This window comes from Triticum urartu, chromosome 3A (assembly GCF_056163025.1).
Source record: "Triticum urartu cultivar PI428250 chromosome 3A, HENAU_Tu73, whole genome shotgun sequence".
Lineage (NCBI taxonomy): Eukaryota > Viridiplantae > Streptophyta > Magnoliopsida > Poales > Poaceae > Triticum > Triticum urartu.
In genome coordinates, this window is record NC_141875.1 from 342,149,789 (window position 1) to 342,168,731 (window position 18,943).

At 48.1% G+C, this 18,943-nt stretch overlaps 1 protein-coding gene across 1 annotated transcript; it reads left to right on the forward strand.

The window, feature by feature from the left end:
* The first annotated feature begins 257 nt into the window (after window positions 1-257).
* LOC147979657 (uncharacterized) lies at window positions 258-18,537 on the forward strand. Its single transcript, XM_087515293.1, has 3 exons — window positions 258-1,314; window positions 1,374-1,377; window positions 18,147-18,537. Exons 1-3 carry the CDS (start codon window positions 258-260, stop codon window positions 18,535-18,537), a joined length of 1,452 nt encoding a protein of 483 aa, XP_087371419.1.
* Window positions 18,538-18,943: the final 406 nt, after the last annotated feature.

Consider the following 18,943-nt stretch of genomic DNA (forward strand, 5'->3'; position numbering starts at 1 on the left):
GTCGACCTTCATCATGGACACCACGTGCATCATCTACTTCCACACGTTCTGCTACACCGGCGCCTCCGTCGGCTGCCACCTCCAACCGTGATACAATAAAGCAGGCACAATCACCACTATCTTCCAAGAGCACACCTTCTGGGCCTGCAAAGAGCTCTTATTCATCCATGGCATCAACAGGGCAAACACATGATATTATTTCTCGACGTTGCAAGGGTGGAGGTCATCATGCGAGAGAATGCCCATCTAAGCGTGTGATGATTGTTACTGAGGATGGTGGGTATGAGTCCGCTAGTGACTATGATGAGGAGACTTTGGCTCTTATTACACGTGACGAACACGGTGGAGACGATTCTGATCATGAGACGCAATACATGGCTCCTGAAGATGCTGACAGGTATGAATGTTTAGTTGCTCAACGTGTTTTGAGTGTGCAGGTTACACAAGCTGAGCAAAATCAGAGGCATAATTTGTTCCATACAAAGGGAGTTGTGAAGGAACGTTCTGTTCGCGTGATCATAGATGGAGGGAGCTGCAATAACTTGGCTAGCATGGAGATGGTGAAGAAGCTATCTCTCACCACAAGACCACATCCACATCCTTACTACATCCAATGGTTCAACAACAGCGGCAAGATTAAGGTAACACGTACTGTTCGTGTGCATTTTAGTATCTCTACATATGCTGATTATGTTGATTGTGATGTGGTACCTATGCAAGCATGTTCCTTATTACTTGGTAGACCATGGCAATTTGATAAAAATTCTGTACACCATGATAGAAACAATCAGTATGCTCTTGTTCATAATGATGAAAATATTACTTTGCTTCCTATGACTCCTGATTCCATTTTGAAAGATGATATTAATAGAGCTAATAAAGCAAAACAGGAGATAAATAAGAGTGAAAATCAGATTGTGGCAAAAGAATTTAAGCACCAAATGAAGCCTAATAATAAACCATCTACTGTTGTTTCTGAAATTAAATTGAAAAGTGCATGTTTACTTGCCACCAAATCTGATATTGATGAGCTAGATTTTAGCAAATCTATTTGCTATGCTTTTGTGTGCAAAGAGGCATTATTTTCATTCGAGGACGTGCCTTCCTCTTTGCCCCCTGCTGTCACTAACATTTTGCAGGAGTTCGCTGACGTCTTTCCACAAGACGTGCCACCGGGATTACCACCTATTCGAGGGATTGAGCATCAAATTGACTTAATTCCCGGTGCTTCGCTACCCAACCGTGCACCATACCATACCAATCCAGAGGAGACGAAGGAGATTATGCGTCAAGTACAAGAACTGCTCGACAAAGGTTATATACGCGAATCCCTTAGTCCTTGTGCTGTTCCTATCATTTTTGTGCCGAAAAAGGATGGTACGTCGCGTATGTGCGTTGATTGTAGAGGCATTAATAATATTACTATTTGTTATCGTCATCCTATTCCTAGGTTAGATGATATGCTTGATGAATTTAGTGGCTCTACAATATTCTCCAAAGTTGATTTGCGTAGTGGATACCATAAAATTCGTATGAAATTGGGAGATGAATGGAAAACAACATTTAAAACTAAGTTTGGATTATATGAGTGGTTAGTCATGCCTTTTGGGTTAACTAATGCACCTAGTACTTTCATGAGGTTAATGAACGAAGTTTTACGTGCTTTCATTGGACGATTTGTGGTAGTTTACTTTGATGACATATTGATTTATAGCAAATCTTTGGAGGAACATTTGGAACATTTACGTGCTGTTTTTATTGCTCTACGTGATGCACGTTTGTTTGGAAACCTTGGAAAGTGCACCTTTTGCACCGACCGAGTATCTTTTCTTGGCTATGTTGTTACTCCACAGGGAATTGAAGTTGATAAAGCCAAGATTGAAGCTATTGAGAGTTGGCCGCAGCCCAAAACGGTCACACAAGTGAGGAGTTTCCTTGGCCTCGCTGGTTTCTATAGGCGTTTTGTGAGAGATTTCAGCACCATTGCTGCACCTCTCAACGAGCTTACAAAGAAGGATGTGCCTTTTGTTTGGGGTACCGCACAAGAAGAAGCCTTCACGGTATTGAAAGATAAGTTGACACATGCTCCTTTACTCCAACTTCCTAATTTCAATAAGACTTTTGAGCTTGAATGTGATGCTAGTGGAATTGGATTAGGAGGTGTGTTATTACAAGATGGAAAACCTGTTGCATACTTTTCTGAAAAATTGAGTGGGCCTAGTCTGAACTATTCTACTTATGATAAAGAATTATATGCTCTTGTTCGGACCTTAGAAACATGGCAACATTATTTATGGCCCAAGGAATTTGTTATACATTCTGATCATGAATCGTTGAAACACATTAAAAGTCAAGCAAAACTGAACCGTAGACATGCTAAATGGGTTGAATTCATTGAGACTTTCCCTTATGTCATTAAACACAAGAAGGGTAAAGAAAATGTTATTGCTGATGCCTTGTCTCGTCGTTATACTATGCTTTCACAACTTGACTTTAAAATATTTGGTTTGGAGACCATCAAAGATCAATATGTTCATGATGCTAAATTTAAAGATGTATTACAGAATTGTAAGGAAGGGAGAACTTGGAACAAGTTCGTTCTTAACGATGGATTTGTGTTTCGTGCTAACAAGCTATGCATTCCAGCTAGCTCCGTTCGTCTTTTGTTGTTGCAGGAGGCGCATGGAGGAGGATTAATGGGACATTTTGGCGTCAAGAAGACGGAGGATATACTTGCTACACATTTCTTTTGGCCAAAGATGAGACGGGATGTTGAGCGTTTTGTTGCTCGCTGCACTACATGTCAAAGAGCTAAGTCACGACTCAATCCTCATGGTTTATATATGCCTTTGCCTGTACCTAGTGTTCCTTGGGAGGATATATCTATGGACTTTGTTTTAGGTTTACCTCGAACAAAGAAGGGGAGGGATAGCATATTTGTTGTCGTGTATAGGTTCTCGAAAATGGCACACTTTATACCATGTCATAAAAGCGATGATGCTGTTAATGTTGCTGATTTGTTCTTTCGTGAAATTATTCGCTTACATGGTGTGCCAAATACTATTGTTTCAGATCGTGATACTAAATTTCTTAGCCACTTTTGGAGATGTTTATGGGCTAAGTTGGGGACTAAGCTGCTTTTTAGTACTACTTGTCACCCCCAAACTGATGGACAAACTGAAGTAGTCAATAGAACATTGTCTACTATGCTTAGGGCTGTTTTGAAGAATAACAAGAAAATGTGGGAAGAATGCTTGCCTCATATTGAATTTGCTTATAATCGTTCATTGCATTCTACTACTAAGATGTGCCCTTTTGAAATTGTGTATGGTTTCCTACCTCGTGCACCTATTGATTTGTTGCCTCATCCATCTTCAGAGAAGGTTAATTTTGATGCTAAAGAACGTTCTGAATTGATTTTAAAAATGCATGAGTTAACTAAGGAAAACATTGAGCGTATGAATGCTAAATATAAACTTGCTGGAGATAAGGGTAGAAAACATGTTGTGTTTGCGCCTGGAGATCTTGTTTGGTTACATTTGCGTAAAGATAGATTTCCTAATCTGCGCAAATCAAAGCTAATGCCACGTGCTGATGGTCCTTTTAAGGTGTTAGAGAAAATAAATGATAATGCATATAAACTTGAGCTACCTGTAGATTTTGGGGTTAGTCCCACTTTTAACATTGCAGATTTGAAGCCTTATTTGGGTGAGGAAGATGCGCTTCCGTCGAGGACGACTTCATTTCAAGAAGGGGAGGATGATGAGGACATCAATACCATTGTTACACCCACAGCCCCTACTGTTACATATACTGGACCAATTACTAGAGCTCGCGCACGCCAATTAAATTACCAGGTACTTTCGTTTCTTGGTAATGATTCTAATGTTCATGAGATTATGATGCTGCCTAAATTGGATACATTTGTTTTGCTTACAAATGAAGGGCCTAGCTTGGAGAAGGATGAACATTGGAGCAAGAACACGCATGGAGTTGATGGCATGCGCAAGGGGATCAAGAACGGAGTTACAAGTGATGATTTCAGGACTTTGAAGCCGCCATAAGGAGTGCATGAAGCCTTGGACGAAATATACAAGATGCCACTTCATAATATTCGTCCATAGGCTATTCTAGGTGCTGCGTCACCTTATTAATGGGCCAGGCCCATGTAATTTCGAAATACTTAAGTATAGGCTATTTTTAGAGTCCGTATGTGTGGGGAAACAAGAGTTAGGGTTGGTTTCGGACCCCACCCTCAAGGGCCACGAAATTCCCCCCCTCTTCCTCCATATATACAGCCCTTAGGGCATCGTTTAGACTTTGGGTTTTGTTTAGATTAAAAGTTCGCCATAGCTGCAACTTCGCATACTTCGTTTGTGTCCAACGACCAGACCAAGACGTCACAGAACCCCACCTTGATCAATAAAGCTTTCATCTTATATTCGCAATATCCCGATTGCAATCTCAGTTTCTTGCTTGTTCTTCGTTTGCTCGTAGGAAACAGACCCTCGTGGTCAGGTTGATCGTGCTCCGGCGTGGTCAATAACCCTCGAAAGTTGGTTTAGCGATTGCTAAGGCGCGACGTCTCTCACGTTCGTAGTCGGATCGTCAAGGTCGACTCCCACAGAAAACGATAGCCACCATCTCATCGAAACATCGGGACACCTTAGCCTCTATCACAGAGGAGGAGGAGAATGCAGTGCCCGCGCCATGGTATCGTCAGTGTAGTGGACGAGAGAGGAGGCCGAGATGATCGACACCGGAAATGACTCCGGTGTAGTAGGGCGAGAGAGAGGAGGCCAAGATGATTGACCCTATCGGTGGCGCGGCGAACTTCAGTGTGCACGGAGGCAGAGGACACAAGAAAGCAGTGTGCACACCATTGCAGCGTCAGTGTAGTAGGAGGACGACAGAGAGTAGGCCGAGATGAGCGACGCTGGAAACGACTCTAGTGTAGTAGGACGTGGGCAAGGAGATCAAGGGGAAGGGCTTCGGCGTCGAGAGAGACGAATAGGAGGGCTCTGAGCAGAGGACAGAGGAGCTCGACATGGCGGCGTCAGTGCAGTAGACTGCTTGTAACACCCCGGATATGATTTACCTAATATGTAATCCAACTCTTGCCGTTTCCGGCGTTAAGTTATTTTATTTTCTCGGGTTTGGGCTTTTGTCTCCGTGTGTTGTTATTGTTGTCATGCATCTCATATCATGTCATCATGTGCATTGCATTTGCATACGTGTTCGTCTCATGCATTCGAGCATTTTCCCTGTTGTCCGTTTTGCATTTCGGCGCTCCGTTCTCCTCCGGTGGTCATTTCTACCTTTCTTTCGTGTGTGGGGATTAAACATTTCCGGATTGGACCGAGACTTGCCAAGCGGCCTTGGTTTACTACCGGTAGACCGCCTGTCAAGTTTCGTACCATTTGGACTTCGTTTGATGCTCCAACAGTTAACCGAGGGACCGAAAAGGCCTCGTGTGTGTTGCAGCCCAACACCCCTCCAATTTGGCCCAAAACCCACCAAAACCCTCTCCATCATCTAGAGCGTTCGATCACGATCGCGTGGCCGAAAACCGCACCTCATTTGGACTCTCCTAGCTCCCTCTATGCCTATATATATATATATATATATATATATATATATATATATATATATATATATATATCCCCCTTTCAAAATCACGGGTTAAACCCTAGTCCCCCTCCTCCTCCAGCCGCCGGACAAAAATCCGGACGGCCGGACGTTGTCCGCCGCCACCGCCGACCTATCACTCGCCGCCACGTGTGTAACACCCGGATAATTTGGCTACAGTAAAACTCTCCTAATGATGCCATGACATCTGCGATTACTGTTACTAATCTCGGGATAATTCGAAACCGTGTCAAATTCAAGCTTAAATTTAAAGTCGACAATGAAAGTTTTCAAATATTAAAAATAAAATGTTCGGGCTATGTCTATTATTGCATCGGTAATTATGGTGAAGTAAACACATTTTTATAAAATGCCTAACTGCTTTTAAATGAATTAAAACAGAAAAGAAATAGTGAAAGAAAATACAAAGGGGAAAAACAAACAAAAAAAAGAAAAGAAAGAGAAGGCCCCCCACTGGGCTTCGGCCCAGCAGGCCGCCCATTCGGCCGCAGGCCCAACCGGCCTCCCCCCACTCCCCATAACTCCCCACTCCCCCCGAACCCTAACCCTCACCCGATCCCCACTCCCCCCCCACTCTCCCCTCGTCTCACTCACCCGCCGCCACCACACCACACACACACGCACACAGGAGAGGAGCTCCTCGCCCCGGTTCCTTCGCCTCTGTCGCCGTGCGCCGTTGCCGGCGGCAACCCCGTCGCCATCTCGCCGTCCCGCTCCTCCAGGGTCGCCGCACCGAACCTCTCCGCCGGATCTCGACCTCGCCGGCGACGCTCGCCGCCCTGCCTTCTCCTGCGCTGCTCGCCCGTGGACCCCCCTGCTCTGGCGATCTGCCGGCTCCGCCCGCCCCTGTGGTGCGCCCGAAAGAGCGGGTGCTGGGCACCGTTGCGCCCGCGCCCGTTCGGGCGACAACCGCGCGGCCATGCGCCCGAAACCCGCAAGGCCCCCTGGGGCCAATGACATGGGGGCCCCAGCCCCAGAACGTTTTAATAAAAAACGAAATAAAAATAAATATATATTTAAATAATTAATTAAAAATTAATTAATTAATAATTAAAATAGTTAATGAATTAATTAAGTTAATTAATCTTGTTTAATTAAACTAATTAAGTAGATAGTTTAATTAAACCCTAATTAGACTAATCAGTCAATGACGAATGGGACCCACACGTTAGTTGACCAGTCAACGCCTCTGTTGACTGCTGACGTCATGCTAACGTCATGCTGACGTCAGCATGCACTGTTCCGGATAATGTTGAATTTAAATAATTAAATAAATCCTAAAAATGAAATTAAGTCTTTTAAAATTAATATAAAATAAACCGTAGCTCAGATGAAAAAACTTTGTACATGAAAGTTGCTCAGAACGATGAGACGAACCCGGATACGCAGCCCGTTCGTCCGCCACGCACCCCTAACATGTCAAACTCGCAACTTTCCCCCTCCGGCTCCTCTGCCCGAAAACACGAAACACCGGGGATACTTTCCCGGATGTCATCCCCCTTCACCGGTATCACCTACTACCGCGTTAGGGCACCTCTAACGCCGTTACTTGTCATGTCATGCATCACTATGCATATGCTTGCATTATATTTATTGTTTCTTCCCCCTCTTCTCTCGCTAGACACCGAGACCGACGCCGCTGCTACCCAGTACGACTACATCGACGACCCCTCTCTCTTGCCAGAGCAACCAGGCAAGCCCCCCCTTTGATCACCAGATATCGCCTACTCTTTTCCCTATACTGCTTGCATTAGAGTAGTGTAGCATGTTATTGCTTTCCGTTATTCCTATCCTGATGCATAGCCTGTCCTTGCTACTACTGTTGTTACCATTACCTGCTATCCTACTTCTTAGTATAGGATGCTAGTGTTCCATCAGTGGCCCTACACTCTTGTCCGTCTGCCATGCTATACTACTGGGCCGTGATCACTTCGGGAGGTGATCACGGGCATATACGATATACTTTACACAGTTACATTGCCTGTGATACTGTTCGGAGATGGGGGCTGAAGGGGCAGGTGGCTCCATCCCGGTAGAGGTGGGCCTGGGTTCCCGACGGCCCCCGACGGTTACTTTGAGGCGGAGCGACAGGGCAGGTTGAGACCACCTAGGAGAGAGGTGGGCCTGGCCCTGGTCGATGTTCGCAGATACTTAACACGTTTAACGAGATCTTGGTATTTGATCTGAGTCTGGCTACTGGCCTATACGCACTAACCATCTACGCGGGGACAGTTATGGGCACTCGACGTCGTGGTATCAGCCGAAGCACTTCGTGACGCCAGCGACTGAGCGGCGCGCGCCGGGTTGGACCGCGTAACGTGACTTCCTTTGTAATGGAGGTTGCTAGGTCTGCTCTCCGGCCGCGTACGCAACGTGCAGGTGTGCTATGGGCGATGGGCCCAGACCCCTGTGCGCTTAGGTTTAGATCGGCGTGCTGGCCTCTCTGTTATGCCTAGGTGGGGCTGCGACGTGTTGATCTTCCGAGGCCGGGCATGACCCAGGAAAGTGTGTCCGGCCAAATGGGATCGAGCGTGTTGGGTTATGTGGTGCACCCCTGCAGGGAAGTTAATCTATTCGAATAGCCGTGATCTTCGGTAACAGGACGACTTGGAGTTGTACCTTGACCTTATGACAACTAGAACCGGATACTTAATAAAACACACCCTTCCAAGTGCCAGATACAACCGGTGATCGCTCTCTCACAGGGCGACGAGGGGAGGATCAGCGGTTAGGGTTATGCTATGCGATGCTACTTGGAGGACTTCAGTCTAATCTCTTCTACATGCTGCAAGACGGAGGCTGCCAGAAGCGTAGTCTTCGAAAGGACTAGCTATCCCCCCTTATTCCGGCTTTCTGCAGTTCAGTCCACATATGATACCCTTATTCCATTTGATACCAATGCATACATATGTAGTATAGCTCCTTGCTTGCGAGTACTTTGGATGAGTACTCACGGTTGCTTTCTCCCTCTTTTCCCCCTATCCCTTCTACCTGGTTGTCGCAACCAGATGTTGGAGCCCAGGAGCCGGACGCCACCTTCGACGACGACTCCTACTACACCGGAGGTGCCTACTACTACGTGATGCCCGCTGACGACGACCAGGAGTAGTTAGGAGGATCCCAGGCAGGAGGCCTGCGCCTCTTTCGATCTGTATCCCAGTTTGTGCTAGCCTTCTTAAGGCAAACTTGTTTAACTTATGTCTGTACTCAGATATTGTTGCTTCCGCTGACTCGTCTATGATTGAGCTCTTGTATTCAAGCCTTTGAGGCCCCTGGCTTGTAATATGATGCTTGTATGACTTATTTTATTTGTAGAGTTGTGTTGTGATATCTTCCCGTGAGTCCTTGATCTTGATCGTACACATTTGCGTGCATGATTAGTGTACGGTCAAATCGGGGGCGTCAAAAGTTGGTATCAGAGCCGACTGCCTGTAGGAATCCCCCTTCCACACTCCTTGGCCGAAGTTGAGTCTAGACATTACAAAAACTTTTACTAACATGGTTGTGTGCCTTACGGGCCCACGTCGCCATTGGGTGGTGTTAGGATCTTTTACTCCTCGATCCTTACTCTGGGACACTGAACTCTCTCCTACTCGGGTTAAACGATTTTACTAACTCTAACACTAGGATCCCATGACCACGTTCACCCCAAAGTTGGATAAGCCCTAGTTATTCTTTAGAGTAGTAATTGAACATTATCCACATTGTCATTTGACTCCTGTGAAAACATCTTTGTTTTCAGATGGAACCCACGAGGCAGGTCGTGCGCCACACGACGGCCATTGGTGCCTCAGGATCACCTGCTGTGTTAGTGGAGATGATGACCTATCTGGGTTATCGCTGGCACCCTGAGTACACCGTCTATGAGGAGTATCAGGACTTCAACCAAGAGCAGTACCGTGCCATCGTCCACCTCTACTCTCGGGAGTATGACTCCACTACTGTGCTGCACACTTCTCATGGTGTTGGAGTGACTATCGATATGGCGGTCCACGATGTTGCTTATGCTGCTCTGACACGTCTTCGTGGAGAGTATCAGGAGTTGGATACCTCCCCTTCAGGCACATTGCTATCGCATCCGATGTTGGTGTGGAGGGATACTACACTGCTGCCTACTCCACTGTCACCCGAGAGCCCTTCTACCATCAGAACCTGGTTCTGCATGCTGATGGGCTGGATAGAGCTAACCGAGCTCTTCTCCATGAGTTGTACACTACCCGTCAGCACCTGTATCGTGCTCTGACGCTGTTGCACCCCTCTGTCCGCTCTGGTGATCTGTCGCGTTCTGCGATCTACCCTGCCCGGACCGTGATGCCCCAGGGTGTCGACTGGCCAGATGTGGGAGGCTACTCTCCTGCACTTGGTCCTCTCCTGCCACCTGCGCATCGGGTTCCGCACCAGAGTATCCGCGGACCCCAGGCTAATCGCGTGGAGGTCTTCCCTTCACGTCACTACCAGCTGTTAGGCTACACCTACCTCCACAGTTCCACCTGGGACTGATGAGGGCTTGCTTATTAGTGTTAGATGCATTCGTCGCGAGCCTGCGTGCTGCCTATGATGTCTTAGCCTGTGTACCGAACTCTGTGTAACGAACTCTATGCATGATCTCTTTTGTAAGATATGCCGACTACTATGTAGTATCTATCGTGCTGCTTTCGTTGTGCATGTTTCATCATGAATGATTCTCGTCTTTGCAAATTTCTCAATGCTGAACTACCCCTGTTATATATTAGCAGGATGGTTAGACCAGGTGGTCGTGGTCGTGGTGGCAACGCCCCACCACCGCCTGAGTACATGACTGGTATGATCCAACAGCTTGAGATGAATCGCCAGTTCATGGAGAATATGATGGCTCAGTTTCCTCGCCCCAATATAAACCAGCAGCCAACCCCAGTAACTCTGCAGGATTTCATGTGCCTGAACCCAACTGTGTACCGCAACTCAACTCAGCCTCTGGATGCTGATGACTGGCTCCGTGACATCACCTATGAGATGGAGTCTGCTGATGTAGCCCCTGCCAGCTATGTCACCTTTGCTTCCTTCTTCTTGAAGGGACCCGCGGCTCAATGGTGGGACAGCCACAGGAGTACTCTGCCAGCTGGAACAATCATCACCTGGCCAGACTTCCAAGCTGCCTTTCGAGCTTGCTTCATTCCTCAGGGAGTCATGGACCGGAAGAAGCGTGAGTTCCGCAACCTCACCCAAGGCAACAAGACTGTTGAAGCTTATTAGCGGGAGTTTCTGGACTTGTCCTGCTATGCTGAAGAGGACATTGCAACTGATGCACGCAGACAGGAGAAGTTCCGTGATGGCCTTCAAGCTGACATCAAGCTCGCACTTCTAGTGCATGACTTTGCTGATTTCGCCACCCTGGTGAACAAGGCCATCAATGTCGAAACTGGTCTGCAGGAATACCAGGGCTCTCACAGGCGCAACCGTGACACGGGCTCATCTTCGGGCCCATCTTCGCAGAAGTGCAAGATATGGATTCCCAACAGCATGTACCAGCCGAATGCACCTGCCCCAAGGCAGACCTATGCTGCACCTCGTCTGCCTGCTCCTCCAACTAGGCAGCCAAGACTTCCAGCTCCACCACTACAAGCTCCTGTTCCCACTCCTAATAATGGTCTGTGCTACAAGTGTGGTCAACCAGGTCACCTTGCCAGGAACTGCAATCAGAATCAGAATCAACTGTCCCTTCCCGCAACTGGCCGTGGAAGCAACCAGCCCCGCAACAACAGTGCCAAGTCTTATGGTCGTGTTCATGCCAACCACGTTGATCTCAACGAAGCTCAAGACCAGCCTGCTACTGTGATGGGTACACTCCTCGTAAATTCAGTACCAGCATCCGTTTTATTCGATTCAGGAGCATCGCATTCATTCATGTCAGAAGATTTTGCATACAAGCATGACGTTAAATGTGAGGAGATGAACACTTCGGTATTGGTAAAAAAACCCCGTGGGACAATGTCAAACCTCACTGGTTGGCATCGATGTCCCCGTGGAAATTGAAGGGCTGGAATTCTATGCCTCTCCCATTATCCTGAAGTCTTCTAACATCGACCTCATTCTGGGAATGGATTGGTTGAAAGCGCATACTGCTTCTATAGTTTGCGCCACTAAGGTCGTCCATCTGCTACACCCTTCTGACGAAATAATAGCTTACCAAGCTCATCTAGTTCAGAACGCCGAGGCACGACTTTATGTCTTGAACGCGTTGAACGCTGCGCCACTCGAGGGCATTGAAAACATTCCCGTCGTTCATGAATTCCAAGACGTCTTCCCAGAAGAACTTCCAGGGATTCCCCCTGCTAGAGCTGTCGAGTTCATCATCGACTTGAAACCCGGCACCACCCCTATAGCTAAACGACCCTATAAGATGCCGCCGCATGAACTCATTGAGCTTAAGGAGGAAATCGACAAATCTCTTGTCAAAGGTTTCATTCGCCCAAGTTGCCCTCCTTGGGGAGCACCTTCTCTTTTTGTTAGGAAGAAGGATGGGACAAACCGATTGGTCCAAGACTACCGTCCTATAAACCAAGCTACCATTCAGAATAAATACCCTCTTCCTCGGATCAATGATCTTTATGATCAACTGGCTGGCTCATCAGTGTTCTCCAAACTCGACTTGAGGTTGGGTTACCACCAGATCCGTGTTCGTGAGGAGGACATCCCAAAAACCGCCTTCGTGACTCGGTATGGATCATACGAGTACACCGTCATGTCATTCGGCTTAACGAATGCTCCCGCCACCTTCTCTCGTCTGATGAACTATATATTCATGGATTACCTCGACAAGTTCGTCGTGGTTTATCTGGACGATATCCTTGTATTTTCCAAGAACGAGGAAGAACATGCTAGACATCTTCGTCTGGTGCTAGAAAAGCTTCGAGATCACCAACTGTATGCTAAGTATTCCAAGTGTGAATTCTGGCTCCCCGAAGTAACCTATCTTGGGCATGTCATCTCCAAGGATGGTATTGCCGTCAACCCTGAACGAGTTCAGGCTATTCTCGATTGGACTCCTCCGAAGAATGTCAAGCAAGTCCGAAGTTTTCTCGGTCTCGCCAGCTATTGCCGTCGATTCATCGAGAACTTCTCCAAGATTGCCAGGCCTCTGACTAATCTGTTGCATAAGGGTGTCAAGTTCGAATGGACAGACAAGTGTCAGGAAAGTTTCCAGGCGCTCAAAGACAAGTTGACTTCTGCCCCCGTGCTTGCACCACCTGATACTAAGAAGGACTTCGTCATTTACTGCGACGCTTCCCGTCAAGGATTAGGTTGTGTCCTAATGCAAGAGCGCAGAGTGATTGCTTATGCCTCTCGTCAACTGCGCCCTCACGAAGAAAACTACCCAGTTCACGACCTCGAGCTTGCTGCCGTCATTCATTCACTGAAGCAGTGGCGACACTACCTTCTCGGTAATCGTTGAGAGATCTTCACCGATCACCAAAGTCTGAAGTATCTGTTTACTCAGCCAGATCTGAACCTCCGTCAGCAGAGATGGATGGAGACTGTTGCAGACTTTGATGTGGGTATATCTTATACCCCCGACAAGGCTAATGTAATGGCCGATGCCTTGAGCCGCAAGTCTTACTGCAACCACCTCCAGGTTCATAAAGTTCAGCCCTCGCTTGTCGAAGAATTTAGAAAGCTGAATCTCCATATTGTTCCTCCTGGAGCACTCGCTCCCCCTTCCCCGGAATTCCGCAAGATGAATCTTCTTGTTATTACTAAGGGTTCTCTAAATACCCTGACTGTCGTACCAGATCTCGTAGCTGGTATAAAGACTATTCAAGGTTATGACTCTGAGGTCCATAAGATTAAACGCCATCTAGCAGAAGGAAAGCCCTCATTCTTCACTATCGCCGACGATGGCGCCTTGTATTTCAAAGGCCGCCTAGTGGTACCATGTTCGAAGAAAAACCTGGATAAGACTAAAAGGGTTATGCAAGAAGCTCATGATATGCCTCTGTCCATCCATCCTGGTAGTACGAAGATGTACCAGGATATTCGTTAAAGATTCTGGTGGTCTAATATGAAGCAGGACATTGCTCGTTATGTTGCTGAGTGTGACGTTTGTCGCCGAATCAAAGCAGAGCATCAAAGGCCTGCCAGAACTCTGCAACCTATCTCTATTCCTGAATGGAAATGGGACCATGTTGAGATGGACTTCGTCACTGGATTTCCCAAGTCGCAGAAAGGTAATGATGCTATTCTTGTCGTCATTGACCGGCTCTCTAAAGTTGCACATTTTCTGGCGGTCAAAGAGACAATCACTGCTAGTCAGCTTGCTACTCTCTACATGGGCAGAATTGTTTCACTTCATGGTATTCCACTGGTTATCAGTTCAGACCGTGGCAGCTTATTCACTTCAAGGTTTTGGGCGAGTTTCCAAGAAGCTATGGGAACTCATCTGTCGTTCAGTACTGCGTTTCATCCTCAGTCGCAAGGACAGGTTGAACGTGTCAACCAAGTTCTCGAAGACATGCTTCGAGCTTGTGTAATCTCATTCGGCAAGAAATGGGAGGAATCTCTTCCATATGCCGAGTTCTCTTATAATAATAGCTATCAAGCTAGTCTGAAGATGTCCCCCTTCGAAGTGCTATATGGACGAAAGTGTCGAACCCCTCTGAACTGGTCAGAAACTGGGGAACGTCCACTCTTTGGTCCGGATATTATCCAACAGGCCGAAGAACAAGTTCGCATTATTCGCGAGAATCTCAAGACTGCTCAGTCATGTCAGAAAAGTCAGTATGACCGTCATCACCAAGACATGGTCTATCAACCTGGCGAAAAGGCTTATCTTCGAGTTACACCAATGAAGGGTGCTCACCGCTTCAGGATCAAGGGCAAGCTAGCTCCTCGCTATATCGGTCCTTTCACTATTCTCGAAAGGCGTGGAAAGGTGGCATATCAACTGGAGCTTCCGCCGAACCTTTCTCAGGTTCACGATGTGTTCCATGTGTCACAACTCCGCCGTTGCTTCAAGGATCCAATCCGAGCGGTGGATCATGAAGTGCTCGAATTGCAACAGGACCTCTCTTATAAAGAGCATCCGGTCCGCATCCTTAACCAAGCTGAACGCTGCACACATCAGAAGGCGATCAAATTCCTCAAAGTCCAGTGGTCGAATCACTCTGAAGACGAAGCCACTTGGGAACGCGAGGATCGCCTACGTGATGAATACCCCATGTTGTTTCCTTCTACCTCCTAAATCTCGGGACGAGATTTCTTGTAGTGGGGGAGATTTGTAACGCCCGGATAATTTGGCTACAGTAAAACTCTCCTAATGATGCCATGACATCTGCGATTACTGTTACTAATCTCGGGATAATTCGAAACCGTGTCAAATTCAAGCTTAAATTTAAAGTCGACAATGAAAGTTTTCAAATATTAAAAATAAAATGTTTGGGCTATGTCTATTATCGCATCGGTAATTATGGTGAAGTAAACACATTTTTATAAAATGCCTAACTGCTTTTAAATGAATTAAAACAGAAAAGAAATAGTGAAAGAAAATACAAAGGGGAAAAACAAACAAAAAAAGAAAAGAAAGAGAAGGCCCCCCACTGGGCTTCGGCCCAGCAGGCCGGCCCATTCGGCCGCAGGCCCAACCGGCCTCCCCCCACTCCCCATAATTCCCCACTCCCCACTCCCCCCGAACCCTAACCCTCACCCGATCCCCACTTCCCCCCCACTCTCCCCTCGTCTCACTCACCCGCCGCCACCACACCACACACACACGCACACAGGAGAGGAGCTCCTCGCCCCGGTTCCTTCGCCTCTGTCGCCGTGCGCCGTTGCCGGCGGCAACCCCGTCGCTGTCTCGCCGTCCCGCTCCTCCAGGGTCGCCGCACCGAACCTCTCCGCCGGATCTCGACCTCGCCGGCGACGCTCGCCGCCCTGCCTTCTCCTGCGCCGCTCGCCCGCGGACCCCCCTGCTCCGGCGATCTGCCGGCTCCGCCCGCCCCTGTGGTGCGCCCGAAAGAGCGGGTGCTGGGCACCGTTGCGCCCGCGCCCGTTCGGGCAACAACCGCGCGGCCATGCGCCCGAAACCCGCAAGGCCCCCTGGGGCCAATGACATGGGGGCCCCAGCCCCAGAACGTTTTAATAAAAAAACGAAATAAAAATAAATATATAATTAAATAATTAACTAAAAATTAATTAATTAATAATTAAAATAGTTAATGAATTAATTAAGTTAATTAATCATGTTTAATTAAACTAATTAAGTAGATAGTTTAATTAAACCCTAATTAGACTAATCAGTCAATGACGAATGGGACCCACACGTCAGTTGACCAGTCAACGCCTCTGTTGACTGCTGACGTCATGCTGACGTCAGCATGCACTGTTCCGGATAATGTTGAATTTAAATAATTAAATAAATCCTAAAAATGAAATTAAGTCTTCTAAAATTAATATAAAATAAACCGTAGCTCAGATGAAAAAACTTTGTACATGAAAGTTGCTCAGAACGATGAGACGAACCCGGATACGCAGCCCGTTCGTCCGCCACGCACCCCTAACATGTCAAACTCGCAACTTTCCCCCTCCGGCTCCTCTGCCCGAAAACACGAAACACCGGGGATACTTTCCCGGATGTCATCCCCCTTCACCGGTATCACCTACTACCGCGTTAGGGCACCTCTAACGCCGTTACTTGTCATGTCATGCATCACTATGCATATGCTTGCATTATATTTATTGTTTCTTCCCCCTCTTCTCGCGCTAGACACCGAGACCGACGCCGCTGCTACCCAGTACGACTACATCGACGACCCCTCTCTCTTGCCAGAGCAACCAGGCAAGCCCCCCCTTTGATCACCAGATATCGCCTACTCTTTTCCCTATACTGCTTGCATTAGAGTAGTGTAGCATGTTATTGCTTTCCGTTATTCCTATCCTGATGCATAGCCTGTCCTTGCTACTACTGTTGTTACCATTACCTGCTATCCTACTGCTTAGTATAGGATGCTAGTGTTCCATTAGTGGCCCTACACTCTTGTCCGTCTGCCATGCTATACTACTGGGCCGTGATCACTTCGGGAGGTGATCACGGGCATATACGATATACTTTACACAGTTACATTGCCTGTGATACTGTTCGGAGATGGGGGCTGAAGGGGCAGGTGGCTCCATCCTGGTAGAGGTGGGCCTGGGTTCCCGACGGCCCCCGACGGTACTTTGAGGCGGAGCGACAGGGCAGGTTGAGACCACCTAGGAGAGAGGTGGGCCTGGCCCTGGTCGATGTTCGCAGATACTTAACACGTTTAACGAGATCTTGGTATTTGATCTGAGTCTGGCTACTGGCCTATACGCACTAACCATCTACGCGGGGACAGTTATGGGCACTCGACGTCGTGGTATCAGCCGAAGCACTTCGTGACGCCAGCGACTGAGCGGCGCACGCCGGGTTGGACCGCGTAACGTGACTTCCTTTGTAATGGAGGTTGCTAGGTCTGCTCTCCGGCCGCGTACGCAACGTGCAGGTGTGCTACGGGCGATGGGCCCAGACCCCTGTGCGCTTAGGTTTAGACCGGCGTGCTGGCCTCTCTGTTGTGCCTAGGTGGGGCTGCGACGTGTTGATCTTCCGAGGCCGGGCATGACCCAGGAAAGTGTGTCCGGCCAAATGGGATCGAGCGTGTTGGGTTATGTGGTGCACCCCTGCAGGGAAGTTAATCTATTCGAATAGCCGTGATCTTCGGTAACAGGACGACTTGGAGTTGTACCTTGACCTTATGACAACTAGAACCGGATACTTAATAAAACACACCCTTCCAAGTGCCAGATACAACCGGTGATCGCTCTCTCACAGGGCGACGAGGGGAGGATCAACGGTTAGGGTTATGCTATGCGATGCTACTTGGAGGACTTCAGTCTAATCTCTTCTACATGCTGCAAGACGGAGGCTGCCAGAAGCGTAGTCTTCGAAAGGACTAGCTATCCCCCCTTATTCCGGCTTTCTGCAGTTCAGTCCACATATGATACCCTTATTCCATTTGATACCAATGCATACATATGTAGTATAGCTCCTTGCTTGCGAGTACTTTGGATGAGTACTCACGGTTGCTTTCTCCCTCTTTTCCCCCTATCCCTTCTACCTGGTTGTCGCAACCAGATGTTGGAGCCCAGGAGCCAGACGCCACCTTCGACGACGACTCCTACTACACCGGAGGTGCCTACTACTACGTGATGCCCGCTGACGACGACCAGGAGTAGTTAGGAGGATCCCAGGCAGGAGGCCTGCGCCTCTTTCGATCTGTATCCCAGTTTGTGCTAGCCTTCTTAAGGCAAACTTGTTTAACTTATGTCTGTACTCAGATATTGTTGCTTCCGCTGACTCATCTATGATTGAGCTCTTGTATTCGAGCCTTCGAGGCCCCTGGCTTGTAATATGATGCTTGTATGACTTATTTTATTTGTAGAGTTGTGTTGTGATATCTTCCCGTGAGTCCTTGATCTTGATCGTACACATTTGCGTGCATGATTAGTGTACGGTCAAATTGGGGGCGTCAAAACGTGTCCCCGAGGGGACCTCTTCGCCGCCTCCCACCGACGCGGGCCCGCAGGCCCAACGCCGGCCCTCTCCCCACGCCGATCCGGGCCGCCACCTCCGCAGCGCCCCGCCGCCCGTTGCCTCCAGCCCCGGCGAGGGACCAGCTTCGGTGGCCCGCGCCGCCGTCGCCAAGCCGTCGCCCGACCCGGCCGTCCTCGCCCCGCCACGGCGCCTGCAGCTCCGCCGTCGCGCCGGATCCGCCGCTCGCCGCCCTCGGCTTCCGCGCCCGCCACCGCCTCCTCGACGTCCCTCCTCCTCCGGCGGCCAACTCCCTCTCCAGCGAGCTCGAGGACGAACCTCGGATTGCGTGCAAATCTCAGATCTAAAAATATCTCGGTTGACTTTTTGCCTCAAACCCTAACTATTTTGCTATGTTCGTCGTGCCGTAACTTTGCATCCGTAGATCCGTTTTGGGCATATAGCATATCAAAATGTTCATCTTAGAGAGTACATCATTTCATCTCAGTGTATCATTTTCATTTGAGTTCATCTTGATGCCCGAAATGCTATTGGAAGAGTGCTATTTGGTATAATTGTCAGATTTGCTGCTCCAAATAGCTATTTGTCATTTTTGCCATGATTATTGTGTGCATGATATGCCCCTGAGCTCTACATATGTTTTGTTATATGCTTTGCCATCTTTCCAGAGGTGCAATTCATGTATTTTTGTGATGTGTGTGGTGACTAGAACAAGCTTGCAAAGTGGTGCATCCGTTAATGCTGATTTCAGGG

Excerpts from the sequence above, each read along its gene's own strand:
- LOC147979657 (XM_087515293.1), top strand. The coding sequence starts at position 258 with ATGATTGTTACTGAGGATGGTGGGTATGAGTCCGCTAGTGACTATGAT.